Source organism: Elaeis guineensis, chromosome 8, assembly GCF_000442705.2.
Source record: "Elaeis guineensis isolate ETL-2024a chromosome 8, EG11, whole genome shotgun sequence".
NCBI classification, from domain to species: domain Eukaryota; kingdom Viridiplantae; phylum Streptophyta; class Magnoliopsida; order Arecales; family Arecaceae; genus Elaeis; species Elaeis guineensis.
Window position 1 is genome coordinate 6,614,674 of NC_026000.2, and position 14,703 is coordinate 6,629,376.

The window sequence follows — 14,703 nt, forward strand, 5'->3', positions numbered from 1 at the left end:
GTCGTCTAAATCTATTCATTAAATAGATTGGATCCGGAGTTAGATTTTTGATGTACGTGAACTGTTTAATCTATTTTGATTTGTCAAATCTATTTTGATATATTTAATAATTTTAATATATTTAAGATCTATTTAATATGTTTAAAATTTGTTAAACTTATTTTCTGTAGTATTTAATATAATCTATTTAACAAATTTAAATCTATTTAATCAGTTAAAAACTATCTAATCTATTTATTCCATTTATCTAATTTGATCTATTTAATAAATAAATTATTTAAGTTTAATCAAAATTATCTATTTAATAAATAGATCAGATTCAAATTAAATTTTTTAATTTATTTAATAAATAATTTAAGATTTGAATTAATAAATTTTTTACTTGATCTGCATTCGATTTGGTTTATATCTGATCTGACTCAATCCAATCGATTACCACCCCTATTATTTGATAGACAGCATCTTTGAGATAATATATCATTGCTAAATTTGTCAGCATGGTAAGCTCAACAAATATGGCGGCTGAAATTGTGATGTTTAAATGGGCAAGACATATTCTTAAATTTTAAACCACAGGGAACTTCAGAAAATCCATCTTATACAACAGAAAGTCGATTTTTTCATGCAAATTATTACTGCCGAAGAGTCGAACTAGTTTAGACTGCTAAACTGGAGTCAGAAGAGAGTGGCAATCATAGGACAATTGGCCTAGATCTTCGAAACATGATACAAGTGTTGAATCCTTGATCGCTCTCTTGAGCCAATTCTGCAAAACTACCAAAGATAGGAAAATCTTGATGCTGGGGATTTTTCTGGCAGTGGACTCTCTAAATGCCTAAGTCAGTCTCCTGTGGAAGCAAATAAAAAAGGTCTAAACAATAGATGAAAATGAGAGGTGGTGTCGAGTATAAAGTATAGAAGATCAGTAATTGAAAGTGGAGAATGGAACATAGAGAATGGTGTGTAAATGGTGAAGTATAGTAGATGGAGTGTGAAGAATGGTGAATTCAGAACTCTGTGGAGCAGCCGGATTTCAATGTGTATGGAGTCTATCTATAGGAGAGGGCATGCGAGGTAGGTATTCACTTATTTGGAGAGTCTCGGATAAAAGATTTTATAGACGAAGATGAATGCCTGTCACCTTCGAGGATGTGTACCATCCATTGGAGAGCAGCGGCTATAGAGACGTACTCTAGCTGTTAGGAAATGGCATGCATGTCTTGAGGTTGTTGAGATCATGAATCTCGTTTAGTCGTGGAGGAAGTGGAGCAGCGAGTGGCTGGGCATCGTATTACAGGCAAAAAAAATTTGAAATTCATCTAGCACAATCATAAAAGATCAGATGGTAAAGATTGAGCAATTGCTCCGTCACCCTCTACCAAGGATACTTATTGGACTATCACTGGATTGCTAATGCCGTGATAGATAGTCCATCTTAAGATGTATCATAAATAATCCTCAAATATGTATTTATAATTTTTTTTATTTGTTGGGGTTTATCTTCAATGATGCTTCTATCAAAATTTGGACTAGTCCGAACAGGCGATGCATCATTATTAACTCTAGTAACGTAGAACCACCGACGTGCATGCATACGTATATATGACATTTGTATTTATCAAGAGGCTACTCCCATTATTGCTTTCTCTAAATTCAACCTCGCCCAAGCACATGGCATGCAGGGACTGGTTCAACCAGTGTAAGCTATTCCCAGCACTCTGACATGCCAAGATTCATCCACTTTGGGTGATTTAATATAGCCATGCATGGATTGCTATCCTATCATCAAGGGTTTTGCTAACCAGTGCCCCAGGGGCATTGGTTAAGAAATATTTATTGTTTCTTAATTAAAAATCAATAAAATCTTTATTCAAGGCATCAGAGATCAGGATTATATCTGTTATATAAGTCAACATCTCGTTTCTCATTAATATTAATTTTATTTTTTTAAAAAAATAAAAATATCTATTACAGTTTATTAGCAAAATTTTTATTAAAAAAATTATTTTTTATAAATTTTTTTCTCCACTCCTTGAGCATCATTAAAGATGAAAAAAATTTAATATATAAGAAATGAGACATGATGCAAGCACTGACAGATTCATATGGGTGAACGTGAGGTCTATTGGCCTTATAAAAAAAATAAAAAAATATTAAATATATATATATATTAATGAAAAAAGTTAAAATCGATCTCATTAATTTTGTGAATTGATCACGTATCTCACATAAAATTTTAAAGAGATAAAGGATAAAAAAGATCATATAAAAAAAGTAATTACGATATATATTCTCTCTTTTTAATGACTCACATATTTTACCTCTCTCTCCCTTGATCTCTTATATCACTTTGACTTCTCTCCCTCTCTCTTTCTTTATTTTATTTTATTATTTATTTATTTATTTATTTTTTAATATTTCATTCCAATCTTATTCATACACTTTTTTATATTTAAGAGCGCGCATCCTCTATTGTGACAGCACACACCATCCATTGTGTGATGGACGGCTGTACGGGGCTTCATAGGGCCATGTGCAGTATGATGCATGCGCACACATGATCGCATGTAGCCGTCCATCATACGATGGATGATATGCATGATACTTCTTTATAATATTTTATTATAAAAAATATTTAAAATATTATATATTATTATTTTTTATAAATTTTATTATTTTTAAAAAAATAATATTTTTTTCTTTATAATTTTTAAATTTTTTTTATTATATTAATTTTATAAAATAAAATTTTTAGATCTGCCACTGAACGCAAGCATGTGAGAGGGAGAGAAAGAGTGCTGTTTGGGGACAAAACTATAAAGCAAGCTAGCACGGCATATGGGCACTAAACAGTCATTATTTGAGTATACAGTTCCTTTGCTTCTCTTATTCTAAAATTTCATCGCCTTCCTGTCATTTTCTGAAACTCTATCACCCCTCCCTCCTCCTAATCACCAATGCCTGCATCGCCACCACATCTAATTTTCTATCATTTTTGAAATTTTTTTTTTTTGAAAAGCAGATTTGGTGGTACTTATGAATAAGAATGTGTATTAATTTATTTGTAATGAGTATTTTTATCTTTTAAAAAAAATAATGCTAATATTAATGAGAAACGAGACGTTGGCTTATGTGATGGGTATAATCCTCATCTCTGATGCCTTGAGTAAAAGTTTTGTTGGTTTTTAAGAAGCAATAAATGTTCCTTTACTAGCACTGGTTAGCAAAACCCTAATATTACTATCCCTCAAGGGTTTATTGTAAACCATACTTTTATTCGATTTGCTCTTTAGAAATGACCTAGGATTTTAATAGGAACCGGGTGTTATTTAGCATTGAAATTACTTACATATTTCATGGTCATAAGGAATTAAAAAATTTTCTTGTAATTAGTTTTCCCAACCGCAATGCAAGAAAACTATATTATCCTAGGCAAAAATTGCAAGAAATTTTTTTTTTTTGAATAAAACATTGCCATTGCTATTCACTAAAAATACTAAAAATGTTAAGGATTGATAAATCATAAGGATCAACTAAACATCCATGTGAAAGTAATACAGGAGCTAATTAAGAGCAGATTAGATAATAGAGGGGTTAAATTTAGAGCACAAAAGAGGACATCAAACCCCTTACATCGTATATCTACTAAGTCTACAAATATAATTTTAACAAAAAATATAAAAGAGAAGGCTAGAAATAGAATTGAAATGTAAAAATATAGATAAAAAATATTTTTATGACATATTAGATGTGAGGATTCATATAGATATATATTTATTTTTATGTTAAATATATATTTAATAATTCTTGAGTACTCACATAAAATTAAAAAATTTTAATGATATCTTTCAACTAATTTTATTAGATGATGTTCTAGATTGTTGCAACTAATATCCGAATGAATTAGATTTATAGCTTACGTGAATTAGCAAATATTGTAGAATGGGTCGCATCAAATTATTCTCTCCAATTGGCTAGGTTTTTTCTGGTAAAATTTTGGGTTGTTATATAATTAAGACAGACTATGATAATATTATAGTTTAAATGGAGGCTCAAAGATGTCGATGCCCAGCGGCCTTTTTGTTCGTTTTTCTGAGCAAGGAATCATATCAGATATGAAGTATACGTCCTATCAATGATGGAACGCATCATGGTAGGTCACAGGCCGGTCGCTTGCACGTTTTCCTAACCTCGCTTCGTTATGGATTTTATGATGATGTGGGAAGATTCCTTTTGGCTCCAGCCTTGACGTAACCCAGCAACCCCCGCTGGAAGCACGATGGAAATTAAGTCTCTCTCTCTCTTTCTCTCTCTCTCTCTCTCTCTTAATGGAAAGATTTTGATAGATTGCGGCATAGGGTGAAGTGACAAAAAAAATGCATCTGAACTACGTAACTTCTGCATGATCTTCAGATTGTAGTGATTTAATTTGTGGCCGGCTGGGTGTCAAAATAATTTAGTTTTTTAAACTTGATGGAGTTTTCAGATTCTAGAGGATTTTTTTTTTGGTAAGAAAGATTCTAGAGGATGTAATATATAATCATCAAGAATGGCAGGAGCGAATTTATAAACAAAATTAAAATTTTTGGTTTGAAATACATCCTGGGTCTATTTTTTATATTTTTCTTTTTGATATATATCCCATCCGTGTCATTATGTAGTCACCTCCATTTCTTTAGCAAAGCTTACTTTATCCCCATCACTTGCATGCGTGCATATATATATATATATATATATATATATATATATATATATATATATATATATATATTTATTTATTTATTTATTTATTTTTTCTAACAGGTGCCTTCTATATATGTTGGATGGGGAATTGATAAATAAATATAGTAACGATTCTAGTCAATTATAAGACCAGAAAGTCTTTCTTATTTATAATGTTTGGCCTCGACTGTCTGAACTGTAGCAAGTGGACTCCAGGTATGATGATTCCACTTGGCTATCAATATATGACTCAATTTGTTATCCTCTAGATAGTTGGTTGCTCCGGAACCATTTAGTGAAGTCTTGGCATTAGAAATACAATGTACAATGACCTTGAAAACACTTCATTTAGTTAGGTATAAAACCATTTGATGTAAACAAACCAAAGATTGAAATAAAAAAAGGAAGACTGGTTTCACACACAGCTCTGTATGAGATTAGTTTTGACATGGAGGTGATGACCATCGCTACCTTTTAACGACTTTGCGGCCTGCAATGGAAAGATTGGAAGGACAAGAGACAAATGGAGTCCCCATGTGTAATAAAACCAACCCTTGGTGGACCCATGAGTTTGAGTCATTATTGGGGTTGGTAGGCCCTGCGGTCCGGTGGTGCGAAGGAAACGACCAAATGCAACATGAAGTGGGTGGAGTGACCAGGGGGAGAGAGAAGTGGATTTCTTCTAATCTTGGAGCACCAAACGTCCAAGCGTGCAGACAAGCAAATTCGAATATATAAATATCCGCTAGCCTGGCGTCTATATCTTCGACATCTTCCCTTCTCCACCTCTTCACTCTTCTGTAATGGCTTCTCTTTCCTCTGCCTTGTGTTATTTGTATTTCCTCTTCCTATTTCTCGCACTTGTTTGTGAATGCTCGCGAGGAAAATTTGAAGCCTATCATACTATCGATATTCAGACTTTGCTGCCACGCGACGTTTGCTCCTCAACTGAAGGTGTGATTATCTACTTTTATGTTGAGATGATTCTTTGGTTATAATTTCATAGCACATGCTAGTTGATGCAAATGATTTTTCATAATAATCTGAAATAATGATACATATGCATGATAGACTAGAAATGGGTTAATGAAGAATTGTCAATTTATTTTTTTTTTTATTTTTGACCCAAATTCGTAAGTTTGTTCGATCGACTATACTCAACTCAGATCAGATACTATTTTTTAGATCATATCTAAACCACAAAAAGATGAACTCCCAGATCATATCTAAACCACAAAAAGATGAACTCCAAACTCATGTCCCAATATTGCAGACAAATAATCCATTCTCTACTTTATTTTTCTTAGATTAATTGTAATATCTTTAATTATTAATATTTGAAAATATTGGAAACATTGTTCTTGTCAAATGCTTATGAAAACACTTTTTAAATTAATTCCAACACTCTTTTTTAGTGGAAGAAAAATAGATCCACTTGGCCACGATGGTTGGCAAAGTGGATTCCCTGGCCAACCGGTCAACCTGGAATTGATGATTCCAAGAACTAGTCTGTTGACCACCTCATGGTGCTCTGTTGACTAAGTTAGAAATGGTGAAAAGAGCAATTACTTTAGAAGAATATTTTTTTTTATAAGAGCTATGTTAGCATAGGACGGATCGGATGGCAGAAGGAATGGTTTCCTATTAAAACGGTACTCAAAGCATGGATGGCTTCGCGTATGATTTTGGTGAATTATGAATTCTCTAGAATTTAACAAGCTATTTTAGTACATATACGTATAAAACCATCCTCTTTCTTAGTTCATCCAAACGTAATTTTGGCCCTTGATATCCATATAAAAATTTTAAATAAAATTTTTTTTTATAATGCATGTTCATAAGCAGAAAACACAGAATCAATTGCTTTTAACAATCAAACTAAATTGAGGATGTGTTTGGTTACACTTTTTAATTTTTAAAAAATATTTTTTATTTTTTTTTAATTTTTATTATTAAGTAAAAATAAAAAAATAAAAAATATGTTTGATAACTACGTTGTTATAAAATAAAAAATAATATTTGAGGACGACTCGACGAGAGAGAAAGGTTAAGAAAAAGAGGGAGAAAGAGGTGGGGAGGTGACGAGCTCGATCAGGAAGAAGGATTCGGGCTCTGTATTTTTTGGTTTGGCATTTTAAACGTGCAGAAGCAAAAAAAAAAATAATAATAAAATAAAATTTAAAAAGTAAAATATTTTTATTTTATATATAAAATAATTATTTTAATTTTTTATTTTTTATAATATTATCAAATATTATTTTTTAATTTTTATTTTTAAAAATAAAAAAAATAAAAAAATATTTTTTCAATGGCTAACCAAACGCACCCTAAATTATTTTCATCGTGTAGCTTCGCCGAGACCGAGTCGAGCGAGTTTGAAAGTCGTTCACCGGCACGGCCCATGCTCGCCTCTCCATCTCAAACAAAGCCCCGACCACAAGCAAATACTCGACAGGGATCAATCTCGAGTCAACGCAATCCACACTCGAACCACAGCCAGTACTCTGCAAGCCAACGCCGCCAATTCTATCCCAGCCCACACCGGCGACTCTCTCGGCACCGGCAATTACGTCGTCACCGTCGGCTTCGGCACCCCCAGGAGGGACCAGTCCGTGATCTTTGACACCGGCAGCGACGTCACATGGATCCAATGCCGGCCATGTCCTTCTTGCTACCAGCAACGAGAGCCACTGTTCGACCCCTCCCACTCCTCCACCTACGCCAACATTTCTTGTAGCTCCTCCTACTGTTCCGATCTGGACCTCTCCAGTTGCACCTCCTCAACTTGCGTCTATGGGGTACAATATGGCGATAACTCCTACACCACAGGATTCTGGGCCCAGGATACCCTCACCTTGACGTCCTCCCAGGTGCTGCCAAATTTCCGGTTCGGGTGCGGCGAGAACAACGATGGCCTCTTCGGCGAGGCCACCGGGCTACTTGGCCTCGGCCGCGAGAAGGTGTCCATAGTGTCGCAGGCGTTTCAAAAATTTGGCGGCGTTTTCTCCTACTGCCTCCCATCCACCTCGAGTTCCACCGGCTACTTGACTTTTGGCGGCGGTTCCATATCCTCCAATGTGAAGTTCACACCGATGCTGACGGATCCAACGACACCATCATACTACTACCTTGATCTTGTAGCCATATATGTCGGTGGGCAGCGGCTCTCGATATCGCCGACGGTGTTCTCCGATGCCGGGACGATTATAGACTCCGGGACGGTCATCAGCAGGCTCCCGCCTGCGGCCTACTCTGCCCTCCGATCGGCATTCCGGCAATTGATGTCGAGATACAAGTCGGCGCCGGCACTTGAGATACTGGATACATGCTATGACTTCAGCGGATACAGTCAGGTCAGTATACCAACGGTGGCGTTGCAGTTCGGCGGTGGGATCACCACCATTTTGGATGGCTCGGGAATACTCTACGTGGCAAGCCAGTCGCAGGCTTGCCTTGCATTCGCCGGAAATAGTGATGCCAATGATGTGGGCATCATAGGGAATGTGCAACAGAGGAAGTTCAATGTAGTCTATGATGTCTCAAAGAAGGCAATTGGATTTAGTCCAAATGGTTGTTAGTTTGAAAATCTGGTACATTAAGTTCTCAATTGTAATAAGACAACCGGTTAACTAAATGACTGGAAGATGCAAGGATCACAAAGGATTTATTAAAGAATAAAAGCAAAAGTGGGTTTCAATTTTGGCCTTCTTTCACCTCCTAGTATGGTTATGCAGTTGGAACGAGGGAGGAACCAAATGAGGTGGAATCATCAATTTGAGCACTCTTCCCCGAAATGCATCGGAAGTGCAAGTGTTTGTTACTCAGAGAGAGAGAGAGAGAGAGAGAGAATTGGCCAATTCCACCGCATGCCATGGATAGGAGATGAGACGGTAACCTGTAATCATAATGTATACCGTCATTTTCACTATTGAAGCCCCTTTCCTGTCAAAACGGGGTTAACTATAAGCACAACTTTCTTGAGAAGGCTCTATGAAAGGATTAAGCACCTTCTTACCCGCAGTTATCACAGTTATCAACTTTATGATGACCCTAAGCATCGGTGTTAAGTTTTTTATCACGCCGCATTTTGCTTATTTGCAGCTGATGAAGCTCAAAAATTAGATACAATTTGCTTGCCCATCAAATTTCACTCTCTCCTTCAAACATCTGAATCATTATAGTGATGAAGACGAAATGATGATATTCTCCCACATAATTTACCCAAAGAGTAAATGAAACATTTTTCCAGGAGATAATATCAAAGTGTCATCCAATAGATGACTGAGATTTTTGAGACTTTCCATTATGATGAGAAAATATATGAATACGGTGAAAGGAGTTGGGGGATAAATTTTCTAATTGTATTTGAATAAAACTGCTCAGAAACTCCTCAGTCCCATCTCCAACAATTGAAAGAACTGATCTCATGGCATTCTCCCTCTCCTTATTAATATAAGAGAATGTGACATGAAGAAAGAATAAAAGAATCATTCTCGCTTTATTTTGGATGCATAGCATGTCGAAGAAACTCAAGGAAAATAGCTGGCTCCAGCAAAATCAAAAATGTCTCTGCATTAACATTACATTGCGTTGCTTGAGTTGCATTAATTGGCTTCTTAAGCTGCATTCCTTCACCTGTGGGGAACAAAAAGCAATAGCATATTGATCAATATTTCTTTTCGTCCAATGATTCAGAATAAGCAGAAGAGGAAATAAAAATGAAGGAAAGGACAAATTTGAGGTGAAGTTAGGAGTCACACACCTGCAAATTATGCACTTCAGATAAGAGATTTCCGCACTCTTCGGTCAGAGTTCTTTCACTATTGACTACCCTAGCAAGATCTGAAGCTATATCTTCAACACCTTCGGCCTATACCAAGAAAATGAAATCAATTATGACAGTCTACTAATGCAAATATGAATGTGGAAAACAGTGAAGATTATGCTATATTAAAGAAATATTTATTTACAACTGCAAGCTAGTTGTCGATTGCTCTTTTTTTTTTTATTGCTAGCACAAAATATCAATAAGAAGTATTCACTTAAGAATGAGCATCCAAAGATTTAATTAACTGATTCTGAACTACTTCATACTAATATTATAAAAAAAAGTTGCATAGAAGTCATCATTCAGTGCACACTTCGCAGAGTTTGAGTAACCTCATTAGTAGGTCCCTGATGCTCTGTTTATATGCAGATAAAGCTTATCCTCAATAGTCAACAGTGCACATCCCCCCTTTCACCATACCCTGGTGTTACCAAATACAGGCAATCAACATTCTAATAGTAGTATAAAAAAGAAATTGCATAGAAGTCATCATTCAGTGCAGACTTCCGCAGAGTTTGAGCAACCTCATAAATAGGTCCCTGATGCTCTGTTTATATGCAAATAAAGCTCATCCTCAATAGTCAACAGTGCGCATCCCTTTCACTATTCGATGGTGTTACCAAGTTCAGGCAATCAACATTCTCTCACCTTTGGTAGAAAGCACCCAACATAGGGAGACACTGACTCCAGCATATGCATTGCAGAATCAAGGACTTCTTTTAGCTCTCTAACATCAGCCTGAAAATAAGAATTACATCCTGATAAATATCACCATAACATGCAAAAGAAAACAATCACATGAAGTATAAATATGAAGGCAAATCTTACCCTCACATTCCCAATAATTGGAAGTCGGAGTGAAGCATCCTGCAAAGCCTTTGTTGCCCCAGAGAGCGAACTTGAGTAGTCTCCTTCAAGATTGGTCCACTCATCCAAACATGGCATCTAGAAGTGAAACCAAACCATATACATTTTAGTACAGTATAATCAGTAGAAATCACAGTCAAGTAACACACTTCTGCCTGCGCTAACAAATTTAGAATTTTTTGGGTTTATTAGTTTATAACCTTACTTGTGGGCTAAAATTTTAAACCTATTTCTATAACAAAATAATGATATACTAGCAAAATTTTCATCAAAAAAGTATTTATCAGGGTACATCACATTTATCTCACTGAAGTAAGAGTTGCTTCAGTTACATCTGCAGTTTCATATATGCTGTCTGGACAGATCAATCAAAAATAACGAATGCCAATTAACAAAAAGCAAGGTAGACACCTGACATAGTTCAAGAGCACCGCAGTAACCATTGACATCAGGATGAGAAGTTACTGCTGCTGGAACCCATATGCTAATGAGTATCTAGTATACTTATATTGCCCGGTCAATTCAGTGTGAATTTCCATGAAGAAAAGAGCCAAGACAACCTTCTCATATAGCAGTCAGATAATACATGCAACAAGGAAGATGGTTCACCAGCCAAATTTGATGACCCCTACCTTCGACCAACACAAAACCGATCACCTTAAGACGCCTCCGAATCTCCACTTTTCGTGTTTGCAAACATGGAAAACAGACACTTATGAAACTATAATAATCAAGCAATTTGATCAACCATAAGAATTCAATGGAAGCTAAATATTCGAAGCCTGCTTACTAATTTGTTTTAGATTGTTTCTTCAATCCACTAACACTTCCAATGAAGCTATTTTTGATTGATTATGTCTATTCCAACCTGTGAGAACTTAATCAGGATCAACCTCACAGCTAGTAGTAAGAACATATTGTTTCAATTAGAGGAAATCTATGGTGCATCTATTAAGTTATATGGAGGCCAAGCAGAAAACTAATTCAAAACCATATTAGAACACATGAAAAAACACATGAACTCACTTGGATCAACATCCTCTCTAGTATCATATCAAATATGAATCATTCAGCAAGACTCCAGCATTTCAGTAATTTATGTGTACGTCAGCAAGATAACAATTTGAAGCCGCATCAAAATAAATGAACATTGAATCAGAATAAAACACTAGAAGAATCAGTCTTACTTGAGCTTTGAGAATGGAAAGCAAACTCTCCCTTCTTCTCAGTTGTTCAAGTTCGGTCCTCTTCTCTGTAACAGAACTTTGCAGCTCTGAAATTTTTACAGAGAGCCCGAAAAGTGATCTCTGCAAAGAATACAAGCTGTTCAGTTTGTTCCACAATAAACAAACGAAGCAAGCATTCACTAGAGGGCTATGTTGCAACTAACCTCAGCTGCAATTCTCCGAGCTTGTACCGTCGCCTGTGCTTTGGCATTAACAAATCTCCATTGCAGATATTGGTTGTGGAGCAGTCGAAGCATATGGACATCTTCCTGCCGGCCAGATACCTTCCTTCCCTTTTTTAACTCCATCGTGAATTTGGTAGTCGGGGGCTGTGGAGGCTTCAATGGAACAAGGGATCTATTTAAGGACTTATTCAGACTGGACGGATGTTGCGGGCAACTCGACAAAGCCATATTCAGAGAGCGGTAACATAGAGGGTTTGATGCTCTACAAGAAGGATCCTGTCCACAATCTTGTCGGCCTGAGCTCCCTTCTACTGCCCGTCTTGCCGACATGGTCGGCAAGAGGTCAGCTTCGGGCATGGAGGACCGGAGTTCTGAAACCGGCCGTCCCCTGCAATTGTTGTGGCTTGGAAGCGGAGGGCTTTCACAGAGCCCACCCTGACTGCTGACACTGCAAGTCTCTGAATCAGAGAAGTCAGCCACTGTAGAGTAGTTCTCCGAGCAAGTTTCGTCGCGCCCATTGCCGCCGTCCTTCTCCGAAGGGAATGGGCCAACTCGGGCAGGGGTGGGAGGTCTCGGGGTTGCCCTTCTTGCAGCTGATGCGCCAACACTCGTGGATCTCTGAAGGTTTTGGCTCAGATACGTCGATCTTGGAGTACCAGTGCTGGTGCCGGAGCTAGTCCTATCCAGAGGATATACCATCGGAGTGCCAGGCCTGGGTCTTCTTTTCACATCAATGGGTTTCGGGTGATCAAAGGGCTGCTGTCGCTCACCGCCATTTTCATCAAATAACCTCACCACGGCCCGCTTTCTCTGAGTCCCAGTATCTTTACTCTGAATCCCTGATAACAGGGGAGTCTCCAAGCTGCGTCTAACCGAACCCATGGGCTGATTCTCATCTGTGAAGCAGGTGGAGCACTCCGGTTCGGAATCGGTGGCATCAGGAGAAGAGGGAATCGAGGGGGTCCGGCGGTGTTGCTTCGGGTGGGGATGGTGGTGTTTCTTGGGAAGAGGGAGAAGGGGGTGGGGGAAAGAGGGGCACGCCACTCTTGGAGAGGAGGCAAGATGGGGTTCTCCATAGGAGGAAGAAGACGATATGGGAGAAGATGATGATGAGGATGGAGTCAGCATGTATCGGGAGCTCACCTGCCTCGCCAGCCGCCGTGGCCTCTTCTCGGTGGCAGGAGGATTTGTTGTGATTGTTGGTGCCGCCATTGGAGGGAGATCCTCCTTGGTCTCTACTCCGGAAGTACGTGGATGGCTATTGGGATGATCAAAAGAAGAAGATTTGAGATTGGGTTCCATGAGGAAACTAATGACCAGCGAACTTAGGAAGACGAGATGGAGTGGAATGATTCTCTGCCCCAAAAGAGATCATGTGAATGGGGAGACACTATCTAAGTGAAGAGATCAGAGAAGAGAGAGAGAGAGAGAAGGGGGGGATGGAGAGAGCCGTTAGGCGGCGAGGTTCACGCAACGGCTAGTTAATATTCTTGGGAAGCATTTAAAGGCGACGATAAAAGACGGTTCACGGGCTCCAACGGTCGAAAATCAGCGCAACAAACGGGCTGCTGGGGATATGGTCATCGGCACTACCAGATTCGTGCTCACAAATTTCAACGCATTAGCTATCCTGCGATTTGAACATGCGATTCGATCGCGCGTATGTATGGAAGATCACAGAACCAACGATAATGATTTTGATTCTGGAGTTTGAAGTGAAGGACCAAAATTACTAAGCTACGAGACCCGTTACATTACACAGACGCGCAAGCCGTGGAGCACAGCGAAGGAGCACAAGAGTGCAAGGATTCCTCAGGGCTTGCGACCGATCACCAAAACATCAACATCCACCTTTTGGCAAACATGTTATGTTAGGTGGACGGAGAAAGGTTTCTTGTTCTCTCTTTCAATTTTCGTGCCAACAATTCGGTGATCTAGAAGTTGATATTCATACGTTCACCAGTTTGAGTAGGTGCCATTATATTAAGCCAGCAGGGACTCAATATTAGGTGCCCTGCAATTCACACCAGGCAATTCCGAACTCACGATTTCAATGGTGTTGCAACTTGGATAACAGATTTAACAAGCATAAAAGAGAGGCTCGTGGCAGGGGTTCATATAGTCTGACATAGATTTACCACACACAGGCAAAAAAAATTTAAAAATCAATTTAATGGACATGCATGAAGGGTATGCCAATCAAAACTCCTTTGATGGGAGCACTGGTTCGCCAAGAGACCAGAATTAGTAGAATTTGTAGCAGAAACCTTAAATGTTTTGCAACAGGACCAGCAACCCATAATGGAAACTATATGGGCATATTCGACATCTGTTATAAAAGCTGATATGTACACATTGAACTAGCCTGAAATTTCCTTCTGAAATGGTCCATGCTGTCATGTATGATCTATGCCTCGAATCACATATTGATGTGATAAAAATTTTGTATGGCTAGTTACAATCTCAATGCCATGCATATGCATCCATCAGCTTGCTGGTGCTGAAACCTCCAGCCAGTCAGTCCTTCAAAGAAGTTGTCCATGAAATCCGATTAGGCTTGGTGTGGGGAGGGTTGGCTGGGGGACACCACCCACGCCCTCAATAACACAAATATGAGTTATTGGAAAATAAAGCAGCAACAGTTTTGGTTGGCCTTTACTATTTATATTAAATAACAGAAGTTTCAACAGAAACAAGATCAGAGGTGCAACCCATAAATAATGCACGGTAACTAGTTCCAAGGACAATGCACAGTAACTAGTTCCAGGGTTTGGAAAACTGGACTTCAGGGATCTTGTATCACCAAAATCCAGTGAGAAAATGGTGAGCTTATGACCATTTGAGAGGTTCAGTTGCATATTTTTAGGCAACCACA

The 14,703-nt window shown here is 38.0% G+C and overlaps 2 protein-coding genes across 2 annotated transcripts; one reads left to right on the plus strand and one right to left on the minus strand.

The window, feature by feature from the left end:
- Positions 1-5,472: 5,472 nt before the first annotated feature.
- On the plus strand, positions 5,473-8,419 carry LOC105050528 (aspartyl protease family protein At5g10770). The gene is made up of 2 exons (XM_010930592.4): positions 5,473-5,676; positions 7,072-8,419. The coding sequence occupies exons 1-2, from the start codon at positions 5,526-5,528 to the stop codon at positions 8,298-8,300; spliced, it is 1,380 nt and encodes a 459-aa protein (XP_010928894.1). The 5' UTR covers positions 5,473-5,525; the 3' UTR covers positions 8,301-8,419.
- Positions 8,420-9,087: 668 nt separating this feature from the next.
- LOC105050601 (uncharacterized) lies at positions 9,088-14,657 on the minus strand. The gene is given in 7 exon segments (XM_010930685.4): positions 9,088-9,357; positions 9,485-9,592; positions 10,199-10,288; positions 10,379-10,495; positions 11,605-11,724; positions 11,808-13,139; positions 13,141-14,657. Coding segments are annotated over 7 exon segments (1,908 nt in total). The 5' UTR covers positions 13,204-14,657; the 3' UTR covers positions 9,088-9,279.
- Between the last annotated feature and the right edge of the window lie 46 nt (positions 14,658-14,703).